The following is a 15,752-nucleotide window of genomic DNA, read 5'->3' as shown; positions in this document are numbered from 1 at the left end:
TAATCCTGAACTCCATCCTCTTATACCTCAAACCAAAAAGACTATGGTATTTTTTTCAAGTTTTAGCCACGATGCACCACAGAGACTCAACTGGGCTGGGAGTGGGAGGCTAGGGGGTTCTTCAGTGGAAAAAGCTGTATAAAAGTGGGTCTTACTCATTGTGTTTTCTTTCAAGGGTAAATTCCCTCCAGTTTCTGCCTGCTTTTCAGCACTCTTCAGTGCTTTCAAATAGTTTTTTTGGAATTTAAGGTGTTCCTGGATCACCTCATCTGAATGTACTTTTTTTGAAAATTCTCACATGTTGTACCCTTATAGTTCTTTATGCACATGATTTTTCTCCTTCTAGTTACCGATTGGTGCATTCCTGATAACTCCAAAACTTAGTAGTTAAAACAGCCATTTTATTATGCCTATGGTTTACTGTGGGTCAGGAATTGGTAAAGGACACAGACAGCTGGGATGGTGTCTCTGCTCCATATATCTGGGGCTTCGTTGGGTAAAGCCGGAAGTCTGGGTACCAGACAGGGTGCGGTAGCTGGCACGCCAGTCACCTAGAAATGGCTACTCACACCTCTGGCACGGGAGGCTAGCTGTTGGCTGGGAACTGGGGGCCAGTCTCCTCACAGCATTGTGACCTTGGATTTCTTACATGGCAACTCAGAACTCTGGTACCAGTGTTCCAGAGAACCAGCTACAAGCTGCATTGCGTTTTACTATCTAGTCCTAGAAGTTGTATGGCCGAAGTTACATAGCATCCCTTCCTCTACTATTGCTCAGCCAGTTTTTATTGTTGGCCTAAATTCAAGGGGAGGGATATAGATTGATTTCTCAGTGAAGTGGAAGTGCCAAGGAATTTGCAGACGTGTTTTAAAAGCAGCAGGCTCATTTGGTAAATGAGCTCCCCCTTGTGTCCCAACACAGTCCTACGTACCTGTCAATAGGTATTCATCGAAGTATTTAATTTTTCTCCTTAACTCTAGGTTTGGACCCAAAGCAAATTTCTGTTTAAGACCTTAAGAAAGGAAGAGATATTTCACTTCTTAAAAACATTTCCTCAGAGTGATTATTTTTTGTCTTTTTATTTGTAGAATACAGAGTTTAATGAAAAATCCATGCTTACAGGGTGAAAATGGCAGGCTTCCTCGATAATTTCCGTTGGCCAGAATGCGAATGTATTGACTGGAGTGAGAGAAGAAATGCCGTGGCTTCTGTGGTGGCAGGCATATTGGTAAGGGAAAAAGCCTGGTCGGTGACCTTGCTGCCTCATGCTTTGCCCTGAAAATTAATGTCGATTCCTTTGGACCATGAATACCCTTTCAGAACTGTTTATTTCAATGTTACCTTGTATGAACAATTAGAATTCTAGATATGACTGAACAAAACATGGTAGGCCCTGGGTTCGTTTGACTTTGTAAATTTGTTGAGCTTAATATCTTTTCTTCAGTTCAAGTGATAATACAATTATCATAAGCAGTAGCATTTTTAAGCTAATGATACAATATGTCTAAGTCCCGTAAGCTCATCAGAGGCTCAGAACTTGAAAACCAATAGTGTTGTGACTCAGCGAGATTCAGGATGTGTAGACAGCAGTAGGGACCCAAGGCTGCATTGGAACTGAAACCCTGCGGTGCTCCAGGGAAGGGATGCCAGCCCCCTATCCCCAGAGGCAGCTCTGAGGGGGAGTGAGACCAAGAACTCTGTGGAGGAAACTCTTGCTTCATCTTCTTCTGGACATTTTTTTCTTTTTCAGCTTTTTATTATAAAACATGTGGAGCATATGCAGTCAACAAAAATAGAATAGTGTAAGGAGCCCTGCTCATCCCATGTTCGTATAACCCAGCTTCAAAACAAATCACGACCAGTCTTGCGTTAGCGGTCCATCATCCTGTTTCTGAAGCAAATTTCAGTATCGATTACATTTAAAAAAAACGTATCTCTTTCAGTATACAGTTCTGTACTTGAAGTCCAGTAGGAAAAAAAAAATAACCCAGAGCAGGAATTAAAGATAATTGTGAAGCTTCTACTTTTTTTTTTTATTCTTTGTGGTCATTTCACCTGCACTTAATTTGTCCTTGAAATTCTTTAGCAGCTTCTCAAAATCTTTTCAGTTTAGTTTATAGAGAAACATGACATTTTACAAACTCATGTTCAGTCAGTTACACATTATTTAATCAAACTACATAATCGATTAAAACTATGGCAGGCTTGGCGCCTGGGTGGCTCAGATGTTAAGCATCTGCCTTCGGCTCAGGTCATGATTCCAGGGTCCTGGGATCGAGCCCCACATCGGGCTCCTGGCTCAGCAGGGAGCCTGCTTCTCCTTCTCCCTCTGCCTCTCTCCCTGCTCATGCTCTCTCTCTCTGTATCTCTGTGTCTCAAATGAATAAATAAAATCTTTAAAAAAAAAAAAACCAAAACTATGGCAGGCTTAAATAGTTTTGGAGACATGACAGCTAACCCTTGGTAAGCATACAACTCATTTGTGGATGCAGAAGAGCTTGGGTGTATTAAGAAGGAATGTTCTCTGGAGAGAATGAAACACATCAGGTAATCAGGAGCTGGTTAGCTGGAGGTTAGTTAAGAGAGCTTCAGGGGCGCCTGACTGGCTCAGTCGGTTAAGCATCCAACTCTTGATTTCGGCTCAGGTCATGATCTCAGGGTCATGAGATCAGGCCCTGTGTTGGGCTCTGTGCTCAGCCAGGAGTCGGCTTGAGATTCTCTCTCTCCCTCTGCCCCTCCCCCCGCTCTTGGGCACGTGCCTTCTCTCTCTCTCTCTCAAATAAATAAAATCTTTTAAAAAAGAGAGAGCTTCAGTGCATGTAATTATGGTGGGCAAAAGAAGCAGATAATTTGTTCTAGATAACAAATTTTTTATCTTGCATTGAGAGCAGAACTTCAGAATGTTACACAGATTTGATTAGGTAAGTTCACCTCAAATGCTATCAAGAGTAAGTAAACAAGGGATTCTTATTTTGTTATATTTCCACATCCAGAACTCAGACTAGAAATATGTTTCATTTATATGGTCTGTAGAAATATAGGAATATTAAAGAGCAAGTAACTTCATGCTGAGCCCATTGTTAGTGTTATTTTAATGACTTGGGCTCTTGTGCCAGTTTTTTACAGGTTGGTGGATAATGATTGACGCTGCCGTGGTGTACCCTAAGCCAGAGCAGTTGAACCATGCCTTTCACACGTGTGGCGTGTTCTCCACATTGGCTTTCTTCATGTAAGTATGAAGGTGATTCTTAATTCAAGATCGTTTTCCGACAAACATGTTTTCCTTATAGTTTAATGCTATTTCAAGTAACTTTTAATTTAATTGATGGGTTCTTCTTTAACATGATAAATATATATATTTTTTCCCCATTATATTAAGTTTTTTAAATCAAGACTGAGTGTTGGGCGCCTGGGTGGCTCAGATGGTTAAGTGTCTGCCTTTGGCTCAGGTCATGATCCCAGGGTCCTGGGATCGAGTCCCACATCGGGCTTCCCACTCCTTGGGAGCCTGCTTCTCCCTCTGTTTCTCTCTGTCTCTCATGAATAAATAAATAAAATCTTAAAAAAAAAAAAAAAAGAATGAGTGTTGAATTTAGTCACATATCTTTTTAGCATCTGTAAAGATTATCACGTGATTTTTCTTCTTAAACTGTTGTTAAGCTGGTCAGTTACTGTATTTTATCAGTCCTGACATTATTTTTTGTATTTGAATATCTCTGAATATGAGGGTGCTTCTTTTTTTTTTTTAAGATTTTATTTATTTGACAGAGAGAGAGAGAGCACAAGCAGGGGGAGCAACAGAGGGAGAGGGAAAGGGAGAAGCAGGCTCCCCACTGAGCAGGGAGCCCGACGCAGGGCTCGATCCCAGGACCCTGGGATCATGACCTGAGCTGAAGGCAGATGCTCAACCAACTGAGCCACCCAGGCGCCCCAATGTGGGTGCTGCTTATAGCCAGTATTACCTTATAATTACAATTGATTTTATATATATATGTAATTTTTTTTTTGAGGAGGGAGAGGGAGAGAGAGAACTTTTTTTTTTTTTTTTTTTTAAAGATTTATTTGAGAGAGGGACGCCTGGGTGGCTCAGTCAGTTAAGCATCCAACTCTTGATTTCGGCTCAGGTCATGATCTCAGAGTCGTGAGATCAGGCCCTGTGTTGGGCTCTGTGCTCAGCCGGGAGACTGCTTGAGACAGAGTTGATGCTCAACCGACTGAACCACCCAGGTGCCCCCCAGTTGATATTTTTTTCTTTCTTGGTAAAAAAAATATTCATGCATCTTAAAAAATCAGTGGTATCTTAGATTTAACGAAATATGTTACATTTCTAGATTCCTTTTTAGTAGTGAATCATTCCCTGAGTATTGTAACACATAGAACTTTTAGCATGGAGTATAATTTTTTTTTTTAATGTGTTGTTTGAATGTGTTTGCTAGTAGCTGGGGGGAGGGCAGGATTGGCCTCTAATGAGATTGGTCTATGACTCTTCTTTTTTATTAAATCATTTTTGGGTTTATCTGTTAAATTTCATTTCATAAAAGAGTTTGGAAACTTTCTGTGGATATCTTTTATTAATTTTAAGGACTATGTTAAAATATTAAGATTATGTAATCTCCTTATACTGTTAAGAGTTATAAAAGTTAAATTGTGCAGGTGCCTGGGTGGCTTAGTCTGTTAAGTGTCTGACTCTTGATTTTGGCTCGGGTCATGATCTCAGGGTCGTGAAATTGAGTCCCCGTTGGGCTCCACGGTGAATGCGGAGCCTGCTTAAGGTTCTCTCTCCTTCCCCCCATCCCTCCCCACCCTGCTCGTGCATTCTCTCTCTCTCTCTCTCTAAAAACAAGATATTTCAAAAAAAGTTAAATTGTAGAAGATGGAACTACTTACATCCATTAAGGATGCTGAGAAGAGGCTACATTTCTACTGTAAATGCATCTTGCTCTAACAAAAATGGCAAGAGAGGCTGAGTAAAATGAGCCTGTTTATTATATAGAGATCAAATGTGTGACTTTGAGAAATGGATCAGAGAAAATCACTTGACTTTTAACACAGAGAGGAACTTAACTCTTGATTATAATGAGAACCTTAAAATATGACTCACCCTGAGTCATTTGTGTATAAATGTAAAATAGGCAAAGAAATCAGAAAATTGACCCCTCTTCCATAATCTCTGGAGACAAGTGATAGTAATTTCTTAAAATTAACTATGTTTTCTGGGTGTAGTTTAGGTAGAGAGTAACATTTCTATCCACTAGGATATCTGTTAAGTTAAAAGATATGTTCAGTTATTCAGACTGACTTTTTTTTAATCTTTTTTTTATTGTGTTATGTTAATCACCATACATTACATCATTAGTTTTTGATGTAGTGATCCATGATTCATTATTTGCATGTAACACCCAGTGCTCCATGCAGAACGTGCCCTCTTTAATACCCATCACCAGGCTAACCCATCCCCCCACCCCCCTCCCCTCTAGAACCCTCAGTTTGTTTTTCAGACTGACTTTAATTCGGAAATGTTTCTCTTTAAATGTTATGTAAATATCTGCGATTGGTTTAGCAGCATGCGAGCTTATGAGATGATCTTGTGTTGTTCCAGGATAAATGCTGTGTCCAACGCTCAAGTGAGGGGGGACAGCTATGAAAGCGGCTGTTTGGGAAGAACAGGTAAAGGCACTTTTGAGTTTTAAGTGCACTGGCAGACAGGGATTTGAAGGCAGGAGAAAAAAGTCTCTTTATATAGGACTAGTTAGGATTACGTAAAATTTTTTTTATTAACTTTGAAAAAAAGTTTTGGTGTTATTTAAATCCTTAATGAAGTTAAAGTCACCGCCAGAAGTACTACTTTAGTCATGTTTTACTGCTCATAGTCTATAAGTAAAATGTTACTATTTAAAATCAATGGCTCTTGGATTCCAGGTTACTCCTCCTGCAAAGCTAATGATGACTTTAGGATTTAATTAATCAATTACTCAATTTAGTCATGGAATTACTTAGAAGCTCCCCTAGCTTAGTTTGCCAGGGTTTCTCTAGCCCACAGAAAGGTGATTCTCCTTTTTTCTCTTCCCAAGTATGGCTTAACCCCTTTAATTGTTCATCTTTTAAATCTTCATTCAGTTCATTGTTATAGCAGGTGTATGCAAATATGTGACTGTCTTTGATATGCATACCATGTGTTAGAATAGTAGTGTTTCCAGTGTTAATGCATTCTTCAGACAGCTGTAGAAATGAGCGAAATCGTAAAGCCTATTCTTCATGCAGGTGCTCGAGTTTGGCTCTTCATTGGTTTCATGTTGATGTTTGGGTCACTTATTGCTTCCATGTGGATTCTTTTTGGTGCATATGTTACCCAAAGTAAGTATTTATTCCTGTTTTTTTTCATAGAGACTTAGATATGTCTTTTACATTTAGCTTAGTCGTCAACCCCACCTGGAGTAAAATTTAGTCTAACTATTCACTTAGCTTGAAGATACATAAGTTGTTTAATAAAACTTCTCAGTGGGGTCCTTGATTGCAGTGGGATAGCCTGGTTGTGGAATCTAAGCCACTGACAAGACCAGGTAACTGGACATCTCTAGAGTGTCTGATTTCCTTCCTTACCCTGGACAGCCAGGCTCTATACCAGAGGTCCTTTTACTGAGGGTTGTAAGTGGTAAAGTGAGAAGCCTGTACAGATCTGCAGTACCTTATACGTAATTCTAAAATCCACAAAGTGCTGAAAGTCAGGTTTTTTATAATCAGCTTGGCAGCAAAACCTGACCTAAGTTGACGGGGCTCCTTATGGTCTTTATTCCATTGAATAAGTATTCATGTATTTTCTTGCTAGAATGTGGTTGTATTTGATTGTGGATGCTGGTCCAAACAGAGCTGGGGTGCTCTGTAATATTTATGCCCTGTGTTAACCATTCTTAAATGTGCAAATTTTTGAATTCCAAAACATACCTTGCCTCAAGGATTTCTGCTCACGGGTGTGAACCCCGATATCTTTCCACTGATACCTCCTCTCTCCAACCCAGCCTGGAATTTTTCAGGCATAGGTGCAGGGGAGGCTTTTAGGGGTAAGACTGAATATGTGTGTGTAGCCTTCATGCAGAAACTTGATGCTCACTCCACTCAGTGGCGTGAGCTCTCAGTGCACCGTTCTGAGCAGCTGCTCCAGGCACCATAGCTTTCCTCCAGGGTGGGTGGAGAGGCAGGACCCAGTCCCAGAAGAACCCCTTTCTCTCTCTTCACTCCGAAGACAGGAGTCTGTTTCAGATAACACGTAACACCACTTACTCATCTTCTGACCCCTCTACCCCCAGAATCTTTGTCACTCTGCTTAACTGTCACATCTCCTTGTTCTTACCCACAGCTGACCTTTTAATACTGTTATAGGACCCCTTCAGTTCCTAGTTCAATCTTTGGAAACTTTGTTTTTCACTTGGCACAAAATAAGTTAGTACAAGTGGTTGGCTACTGTTTAAATAATACTGCTCATCAAATGTATCTAAAATGTGTTATTTTAGGGGTGCTTGGCTGGCTCAGTCGGGAGGGTGTGCAACTGTTGACCTCAGGGTTGTGAGTTTGAGACCCCAATTGGGTGTAAAGATTACTTAAAAATAAAGTGTTATTTTAATTATTAAAAATACTAACGGAGTACACAGTTCTAGTATGAAGCTCATGTGAAGGAAAGTGCTTTTTTTTTTTTTAAAGATTTTATTTATTTATTTGACAGACAGAGAGAGCACAAGCAGGGGGAGGGGCAGGCAGAGGGAGAGGGAGAAGCAAGCTCCCCGCTGAGCAGGGAGCCCAATGCGGGACTCGATCCCAGGACTCCAGGATCATAACCTGAGCCGAAGGCAGACGCTTAACTGACTGAGCCACCCAGGTGTCCCTGAAAGTGCTTTTTTATTTTAATTTAAAAAAAAAATTTTTTTTTAAAGATTTTATTTATTTATTTGACAGAGAGAGAGATAGTGAGAGCAGGAACACAAGCAGGGGGAGTGGGAGAGGGAGAAGCAGGCTTCCCGCCGAGCAGGGAGCCCGATGTGGGACTCAATCCCAGGACCCTGGGATCATGACCTGAGCCGAAGGCAGACGCTTAACAACTGAGCCACCCAGGCGCCCGAAAGTGCTTTTTTAAAAACAGCTTTACTGAGATGTAATTTCCATTTAAAGTATATATTTCAGTGCTTTTAGTATATTTAGAGTTATGCTACCATCACACAATCCAATTTTATTTTTTTAAAGATTTTATTTAAGAGAGAGAGAGTAAGAGTGGGGGAAGGGGCAGAGGGACAAGCAGGCTCCCCGCTGAGCATGGAGCCCTATATGGGGCTTGATCCCAGGACCTTGAGATCATGATCTGAGCCAAAGTCAGACGCTTAACCAACTGAGCCACTGAGGCGCCTCACACAATCTATTTTTAGAACATTTTATCACCCTAAAAAGAAACCCCTTACCCATTAGCAGTCACTTCCCATTACCTTTCTCCATCAGGCCTAGGCAACCACTAAGCTACTTTCTGTCTTTGTAGATTTGCCTATTTCATATAAATGGAATCATATAGGGAAGTGTGTCTTAATCTCACTCTATCCTGACTCTTAAGTGCTATTACTGATTTCCTTGGAAAGTCTGCTTAGTTACTTCAAGCAACAGGTGAAACTTTCTGGTTTCTATTATGAAAATGGGTATAAATTATCATTTCTGGAAGGTGCGTAGGGAAGTATTAACGTTTGTAAATGTTGTGCACTCATTGGTTGTATTTTAATTTTTAAAGAACTAGTACACATTGAGAAATTTCTCAATTATGGATTTCATCTTTGTATTCCTACAGCAATACTCATTATATATACTTTTCTGTTTATAAACTGAATATGCTTTTACTTCAGAGAGCATTTCTAACACATAGTTCAGATCTTTTGCTGTACAGATTTTCTTGACCTATTACTAATCATAATAGCAGCTAACATTTATACAGCACTTTATGGGCCAAGTACTGTTCTAAGCACTCTATGTGGTCATACATTCCTCACTCTCTGTCTATGGGGTAGGTGCTGTTATAGTGCCCACTTTACAGGTGAGGAAACTTAAGGGCATAATAAGGTTAAATAATTTGCCCATGGTCATACATTTAGTCACTTGGTAGAGTTAGGATTCACATCCGGGGATCTGTCTCAGACTTGGAGCTCTTGACCATGCTGTTGTATTGTTTGCTATGGTATCGAAAGCTAAAAAGTGAAGGTTTTTTTCATCAGGTCTAGTATTTTTAATTGACAGTTCATAGTTTTATAAAAGTTAAAAATCCACAAAAATTTAAATAGTTTCCAGTTTTTTTTCTCTTCCTTTGAAGATAGTAACTTTCTTTCAGGGGAGATTCAGTGAAAGAACATGATGAAGAATTAAAATGATCCTTTCTGTATCTGTAAGATTTGCACAATAAAACTCCTGAATTCATGAAAGAAAATAAGTGTACAGACTATTAAATCATCAAGAATTTAATGTGTACCTTTCTAACATTTCATATTTCTATATAGTAGTTTCCCCCCCATCTTATCCGCGACTGTTATGTACCAAGACCCCCATGGACGTCTGAAACCGTGGATGGTACTGATTCCTAACTATACTATGATTTCCCCATACATAAGGACCCATGATAAAGTTTAAGTTGTAAATTAGGCACAAGACGAGATTAACCACATGACTAATAATAAAATGGAACAATTATAATAGTGTACTATAATAAGTTCAAAATATCTTGTACTGTACTCACCCTTCTTGTTCCGGTGATGATGTGAGATGGTAACACGTCTGGGTGATGAAATGGAGGGAGGTGAGTGACGTAGGCATGTGACGTAGGCTTAGGTTACTGTTGACCTGATGATGATGAGAAATCAGAAGGACGATCGTCTGCTTCTGCATGGTGGTTGACCATGCATAAGTGAAACCTCGGGAGGCGAAACCGCAGATAAAGGGGAGAGCGCTGTATTGACCATTGAAAGTAAAGGGAGGAGCTGCTGCTTCCTCAGCAGTTCTGGCTCAGCTACAAGCATAGCGATTACTGTAGACAAAAAAACCTATGAAGTTCACCGTCTTTTATCCAGAGTGAGAACAGTCCTTTGTTTTGGGAGAACGAGATTGACATTTTCTTCCTTCAATTTCATTATAGATTTCTTAGCGTTAATGAATAATAGCCGTATTTTATAACATCTAGAGCATGTCATTATGAGTGGCACAAATACTTTGTCACTGCCATTTGCCTTGTGTAATCTTCTGATCCATTTCACTTTGTGCAGATACCGATGTTTATCCAGGACTGGCTGTGTTTTTTCAAAACGCACTTATATTTTTTAGGTAAGTTGCCTAATTTTTTTTTTTTTTTTTTTGGTGCAAAATGGTGGTTTTATTAAAGCACGGGGACAGGACCCGTGGGCAGAAAGAGCTGCTGCCAGTTGCCTAATTTCTTAACCACACCTGAAACATTTACAGAAATGTTACTTCATTATAAGAGCAGCATACAGAATGTATAAATCCCTTGAATTAGTTACAGTGTTTAGAACTTCTTTGAAAAGGTGAAAATTCCACTATTGTATAAGGGCATACATAAACTATTTAACTGGGGTCCTGCTATGAGCTGAGAGCTCAGCTGGATGATTTATATATGTCACCTTTTCAATTCCCATGTAATTGTCTTAAATACTTACTACTTACCAACCAGGTGGTGTTCCCGTTTTATAGATGAGGAAATAAGGCTCAGAGCCTACTTAATGACAAGTAATTGCAGAGTTGGGACTTGAACTCAGACTACTTCCATAGCCTGTTAAAAAACCGTATCAGGGGGCGCCTGGGTGGCTCAGTTGGTTAAGCGACTGCCTTCGGCTCAGGTCATGATCCTGGAGTGCCAGGATCGAGTCCCCGCATCGGGCTCCCTGCTCGGCAGGGAGTCTGCTTCTCCCTCTGACGCTCCCCCCCTCATGCTCTCTCTATCTCATTCTCTCTCAAATGAATAAATAAAATCTTTAAAAAAAAAAAAAAACCGTATCAGGTACCTTTATTAAAAAAAGAAAAACAGAAAGAAATCAGAATTAATACATATTATGCATGCCGTATACAAAACCTGGTTAGGAAATTGGATTTTTTTGTTAAGTTTTTAAGAAAACTAAAAGTAAAAATAAAAATAAAACAATATTAGAAGTATTTTATAGGGGTAGTCTTCTGAAAAAAAACCCAAAAAACCCTAAAATGAAGCTCGTGGGGTGCCTGCGTGGGTTAGTCAGTTAAGCATTTGGCTCTTGATCTCAGCTCCAGTCTCGATCTCAGGGTCATGATTTTGAGCCCTACATTGGAGCCTACTAATAAAAAAATTTTAAGCTCATATCCTATGCTTTTCAGAATGAATGTCTTTTAGTGTAAAGATAAGTATTTTAGGCATCCATTTATAAATTTATACCCCCCCAACCTCACAAAATCATTAGAATATAAGCCTTGAAGAACTTTGTTTTCGTCACTGTTTTTAAGCAATCTGATTATGGTGTTCCCTTTGGCAGCACATATATTGATCAATCTGATTATGATGTGCTGTGATGTAATTTTCTGCATATTTATTCTTTTGGGGGTTCATTGAGTTTCTTGGATCTGTATGTTTAGTTTTCATCAGATTTGGAATCTTTTTGCCATTACTTCTTCAAAGATTTTTTTTCTGTCCATCCCACTGTCCTCGGAGTCCAGTTACATGTATACCGGGCTGCTTGAGTCATCCCACACCCATGAGTGCTTTGTTCTGTTTTTGTTTTTGTTTTCTGTCTGTGTTTCATTTGGGATACTTGCTACTGTTATATCTTTAAGGTCACTAGTCTCTTCTGCGGTGTCCACAGTCATTCCCATCCAGTGTACCTGTCAGTTCAGACATGTGCATTTCATCTCCGTTTGCTTGATTTTCCATATTTCTTAGCATGCTCACGCTCTCCTCCACCTTCTTGAACATATGATGTATGTTTATAACCATTTCAGGGTCCCTTGAATTGTGTCAGTTCTGAGTCTGTTCCTGTTATTGCTACTTTGTCTTCATTTTGGGTCTTTTTCCTCCCATTTGCTTCTTTGCATGCAGCTGGTGGGGGGCTGGATTTTTTGGCATTCCTTTAAACATTTTTGAGCTTTGTTCTGGGTGCACTTGGGTCGCTTGGAAACAGTTCGAGCCTTTTGAGTCTTGCTTGTAAGCTTTGGAGGGCAGGACTAGAGCAGCTCGAGGCTAGGACTGATGCGCCCCCTTACCAAGGCGGTGCCCTTCATGTGCCGTGTATTCTGAGGCGTCCCAACTCCGCTTAGGAGACTGTGAAGTCTTCCCGGCCCTGTGACAGCTCTGGGAGTGGCTCCTTCCCTTTCCTTGGGTAGTTTCTTCGCATTCATCTGCTGATCAGTACTCGGCAGAAGACTCAAGGGGAGCCTCCTGCGCATCTCCTGTGCTCCCTCTCTAGCTGTCTGTACTCTCCCTCCCAAATTCCAGCCCCTTTGGCCTCTCTGAACTCTCAGCTCCATTCCCCCAGTTCAGGGAGACCGCTGTGCTCTGCCCTCTTACTGCGCCATGGCCTGGACACTCGTGGCTTTGAAAGATGTTTGACAGTTTCTGCTGTCTTGTGATCGTGTTTCTTGGCATGTGACCAACAACCTTCTGGGGGATACAGTTAAGTTTTCCTGAAGACATCTTAGGCACTGTTTATTTTTTAAAAAGATTTTTATTTATTTATTTATTTGACACAGAGAGAGAGCACAAACAGGGGGAGCAGCAGAGGGAGAGGGAGAAGCAGATTTCCTGCCGAGCAGGGAGCCCAGTGCGGGGCTTGATCCCAGGACCCTGGGATCATGACCTGGGCCGAAGGCAGATGCTTACCTGACTGAGTCACCCAGGAGCCACAGGCACTGTTCAGAGATCAAATTGAGATTCAGATTCAGCCCTTGGTGGGGGTAGATGAGACCACGTAATTGACAGTTGGACGAACAGAAACCTTGCATGGAGAAAGGCCTGCGCTCATGGGGACTGGCTGCTACACTGGCTGGTAATGCGTGATCAGCTGTGCGCTCTGCTCAGAGCCTGGCAAGTTAAGCAGCCAGCTGGGCGCCTCCTCTCAGTACCGGAGTGCAGCCACTCTGCCTCTGCTTCCTTTGCAGCTGGCCCTCCCACCCACTGGCCCTCCACTTCTGCAGTTTCTTAAGGCTCCAGTCGGGGCCTCTTTTCCTTCTAAGTGAGCTCCTTTATGCTCAGGACTTCGATTATTGCATATATGCCGATGAGTCACAGACGTCTATCTCCACGTCTGAACCGTGTGTCCAGTGTCCTATTTATCTTGAGTGGCTGACATTTCAAATCCAGCACATCCAACATGCCTGCAGCTCAGTTTCTGGTCCTTGCGTGTCCCACCTCTCTGCTCCTCTCCCACTTTCCCCGCCGCCGTACTTCGCTGAGATCATTCCCACTCTTCTTTTAGATCTCAGTTCAGCCATTTTCTCTGGAAGACCTTCTTGACTTCTCTAAACTCGGCGGATCCTTCTATTTCACTCCCTCGGCACCAGGTGCATCGCCTTGACAGCATTTTTTTTAGCTGTTGGAATTTGTCTCCCTCAGGCTCTCAGCTCTATTCGTGAGCACCATTGGCCTTGTTTTGACTCCTACATTCCTAGCACTTTGCTAAGAGCCTGCGGCCTTGCCAGGCCTCCTGGTACAGTAATTACATGGAAAATGTACGAAGAATTGCAGCATGGTCTGTTTTTAAGATTCTTCAGTTGCTGTAGAAACCCAGAGTTAAAAGGAGCCCTAATGCTGCCACTATGAGAAATTCCCCTATTCCTTACAAGTTTCCTATCTAATAACTTTCCAGGCTTTAAGAAAGCGTGTTTAATCAAGTTTAGCCATCAAGGTCAACAAATTGCTGTACAAAACAAGCACATTCAGACCAGCACCACTGCGGTCTTTTTGTTTAGAAATTGATACAAAGGAACCAGGGAGGTACCTGTCAAAGCATATTTAGAAAATGAATTCTTTGTTGCTTATTCCCATGCATTGTTTCCTCATGATTTATTTTCATATCTTTTAGCACTCTGATCTACAAATTCGGAAGAACTGAAGAGCTGTGGACCTGAAAGCACTTCTTAGATCACATTTCCTTTTGTTTTGTTATATTTGTAGATAAGTTTTTCTTTCAACATAATTTACACATTGCCAAATGGGATAGATTGTACATTAAGTGTTTTGTTTCTTGACACTTTTATGCTCTGAGTTTTGAAATAGTTTTATGAAGTTTCTGTCCTTTTTAAAAATCATTGAATAGATTGTTAATATGTACATATACAAAACTATATAGATGGGATGATGAGTATCAGTTTTTTATTCCTAAAGACTTAAAGCTTGATCTGTTCCCTGAGCCAGGGTTGTATCTTCATGTCATCTTAGAGTTTTGTTTTTAGTATCTTTAGTTTTAGTATCTTTAATTTCTGAAGATGTGCAAAAAAAAAAAAAAAAATTTAGCTCCATGCATCTGAAATAAGCACTGAGCCATTAACAAGGGTATTTCAGCAAGTTGTAATTTATTTTGGCTTAAAAATGAGATTTTTTAAAAGGAAAAATGTTTGTTCTTATGTATTAAAGAAATGGACTTTTATATGAAGATTTTTTAAATGCCTGAAGGACTAGTTTGAAAGCCTCTTTTAAAAACAGTTTCTCTAACGTGACTTTGAGAAGGGGTAATGCGTGATCAGGTGCGCTCAGTTTTATGTGGTCAGTGTGAAAAGGCTGTGCGACAGCTCAGCAGCTTCGGGTAAAAACAGCTCCCAACGGTCTGTCCAGTGGGGCTCTCTGGGCGGGCTGCTCTTCTCTGACGCTACAAAGTTCAGCATCAAGCGAGTGTGAGACAGCTGCAGTGTAAGAGCATGAACCATATAGCAAAAACTGGAATAATTAGTTTCAAGATAAAGCACTTCTTCCCAAAGGGAATTATTATGACCTAGTGAAAAATTAGGCGTTATCTCCACTTAGTTACCAACCGCAAATGTCTCTTTGCACTAGCTCTCAAACTTTGGGTGGACTCTTCCTGCAGAATATGTCTTTAACCCGAAAGTCCATAATTCCAGTCGAAACCTTCTTTTGCTGAGTTTGAAACACCGTGCACCATGTGTATTCCTGCGAGAGGAGACGTCAAAGGGATGGTTGGGTCCTTGTTGCTACTTTTGCTTTCCTTTGTTATACAGGCTTTGTGTTGCACTTTTCTCCTCCAGAGGGATTTTATAGCACCTTTTGTTGTAAGACAGAATAATAGCAATGGTATAAATATGTAGCTTCTAATGCAAGCCTTATCTTGCTTTACCCTCTCTGCTCTCTGAGCGGGTTTACCGTGCACAGGGTATGAAGCGATTGTGGAACACTGTGCCTTTGTCTAGACACCTTCTTGTTTAATTACTTCTTCCTCTGTTGTTGTGTTTCCCTCCAAATGTCAGTAAACTTTGTTTTGCTTCCAGCAACTTGTAAGGCTCATTACTGGTGGCCGCTCTCTCATCACGTGTTGCAATAAATACTGTTTTTCACACATCCTAATATTGTGAGATCAGTTGGAGAAAATGAACCATAAAAATTGGCTTGTTGTTCATTTTCAGTTATTCAAGTGGACCCCGTCACAGAAACAGTTTATCTTTGTGACGTAAAGAGAAATACATTCTACTCAGACGTGTAAAATGCTGGTATGACGGCTAGTGAAGGGCGTGCCGGAAGACCGACTGAAGTAGTG

At 40.8% G+C, this 15,752-nt stretch overlaps 1 protein-coding gene across 2 annotated transcripts in view; it reads left to right on the top strand.

Moving 5' to 3' along the window:
- TMEM50B (transmembrane protein 50B) overlaps window positions 1-15,552 on the top strand; it is a 34,831-nt gene extending 19,279 nt beyond the window's left edge. The window contains exons 2-7 of one of the 2 annotated variants that reach the window (XM_035017622.1): window positions 1,123-1,228; window positions 3,117-3,229; window positions 5,600-5,667; window positions 6,262-6,354; window positions 10,278-10,335; window positions 14,070-15,552. In XM_035017622.1, coding sequence (XP_034873513.1) covers window positions 1,130-1,228; window positions 3,117-3,229; window positions 5,600-5,667; window positions 6,262-6,354; window positions 10,278-10,335; window positions 14,070-14,115 — 477 coding nt within the window. In that variant the 5' untranslated portion in view covers window positions 1,123-1,129 and the 3' untranslated portion in view covers window positions 14,116-15,552. Of the gene's footprint in view, window positions 1-1,088; window positions 1,229-3,116; window positions 3,230-5,599; window positions 5,668-6,261; window positions 6,355-10,277; window positions 10,336-14,069 lie in introns of both variants that reach the window. The other variant, XM_035017623.1, reaches the window with a different exon arrangement.
- Window positions 15,553-15,752: the final 200 nt, after the last annotated feature.

The sequence above is a fragment of the Mirounga leonina genome, unplaced genomic scaffold (genome assembly GCF_011800145.1).
Source record: "Mirounga leonina isolate KUSES-001 unplaced genomic scaffold, KU_Mleo_1.0 Mir_172, whole genome shotgun sequence".
Taxonomy (NCBI): Eukaryota; Metazoa; Chordata; class Mammalia; order Carnivora; family Phocidae; genus Mirounga; species Mirounga leonina.
This window is presented reverse-complemented; position numbering and strand designations above follow the sequence as displayed.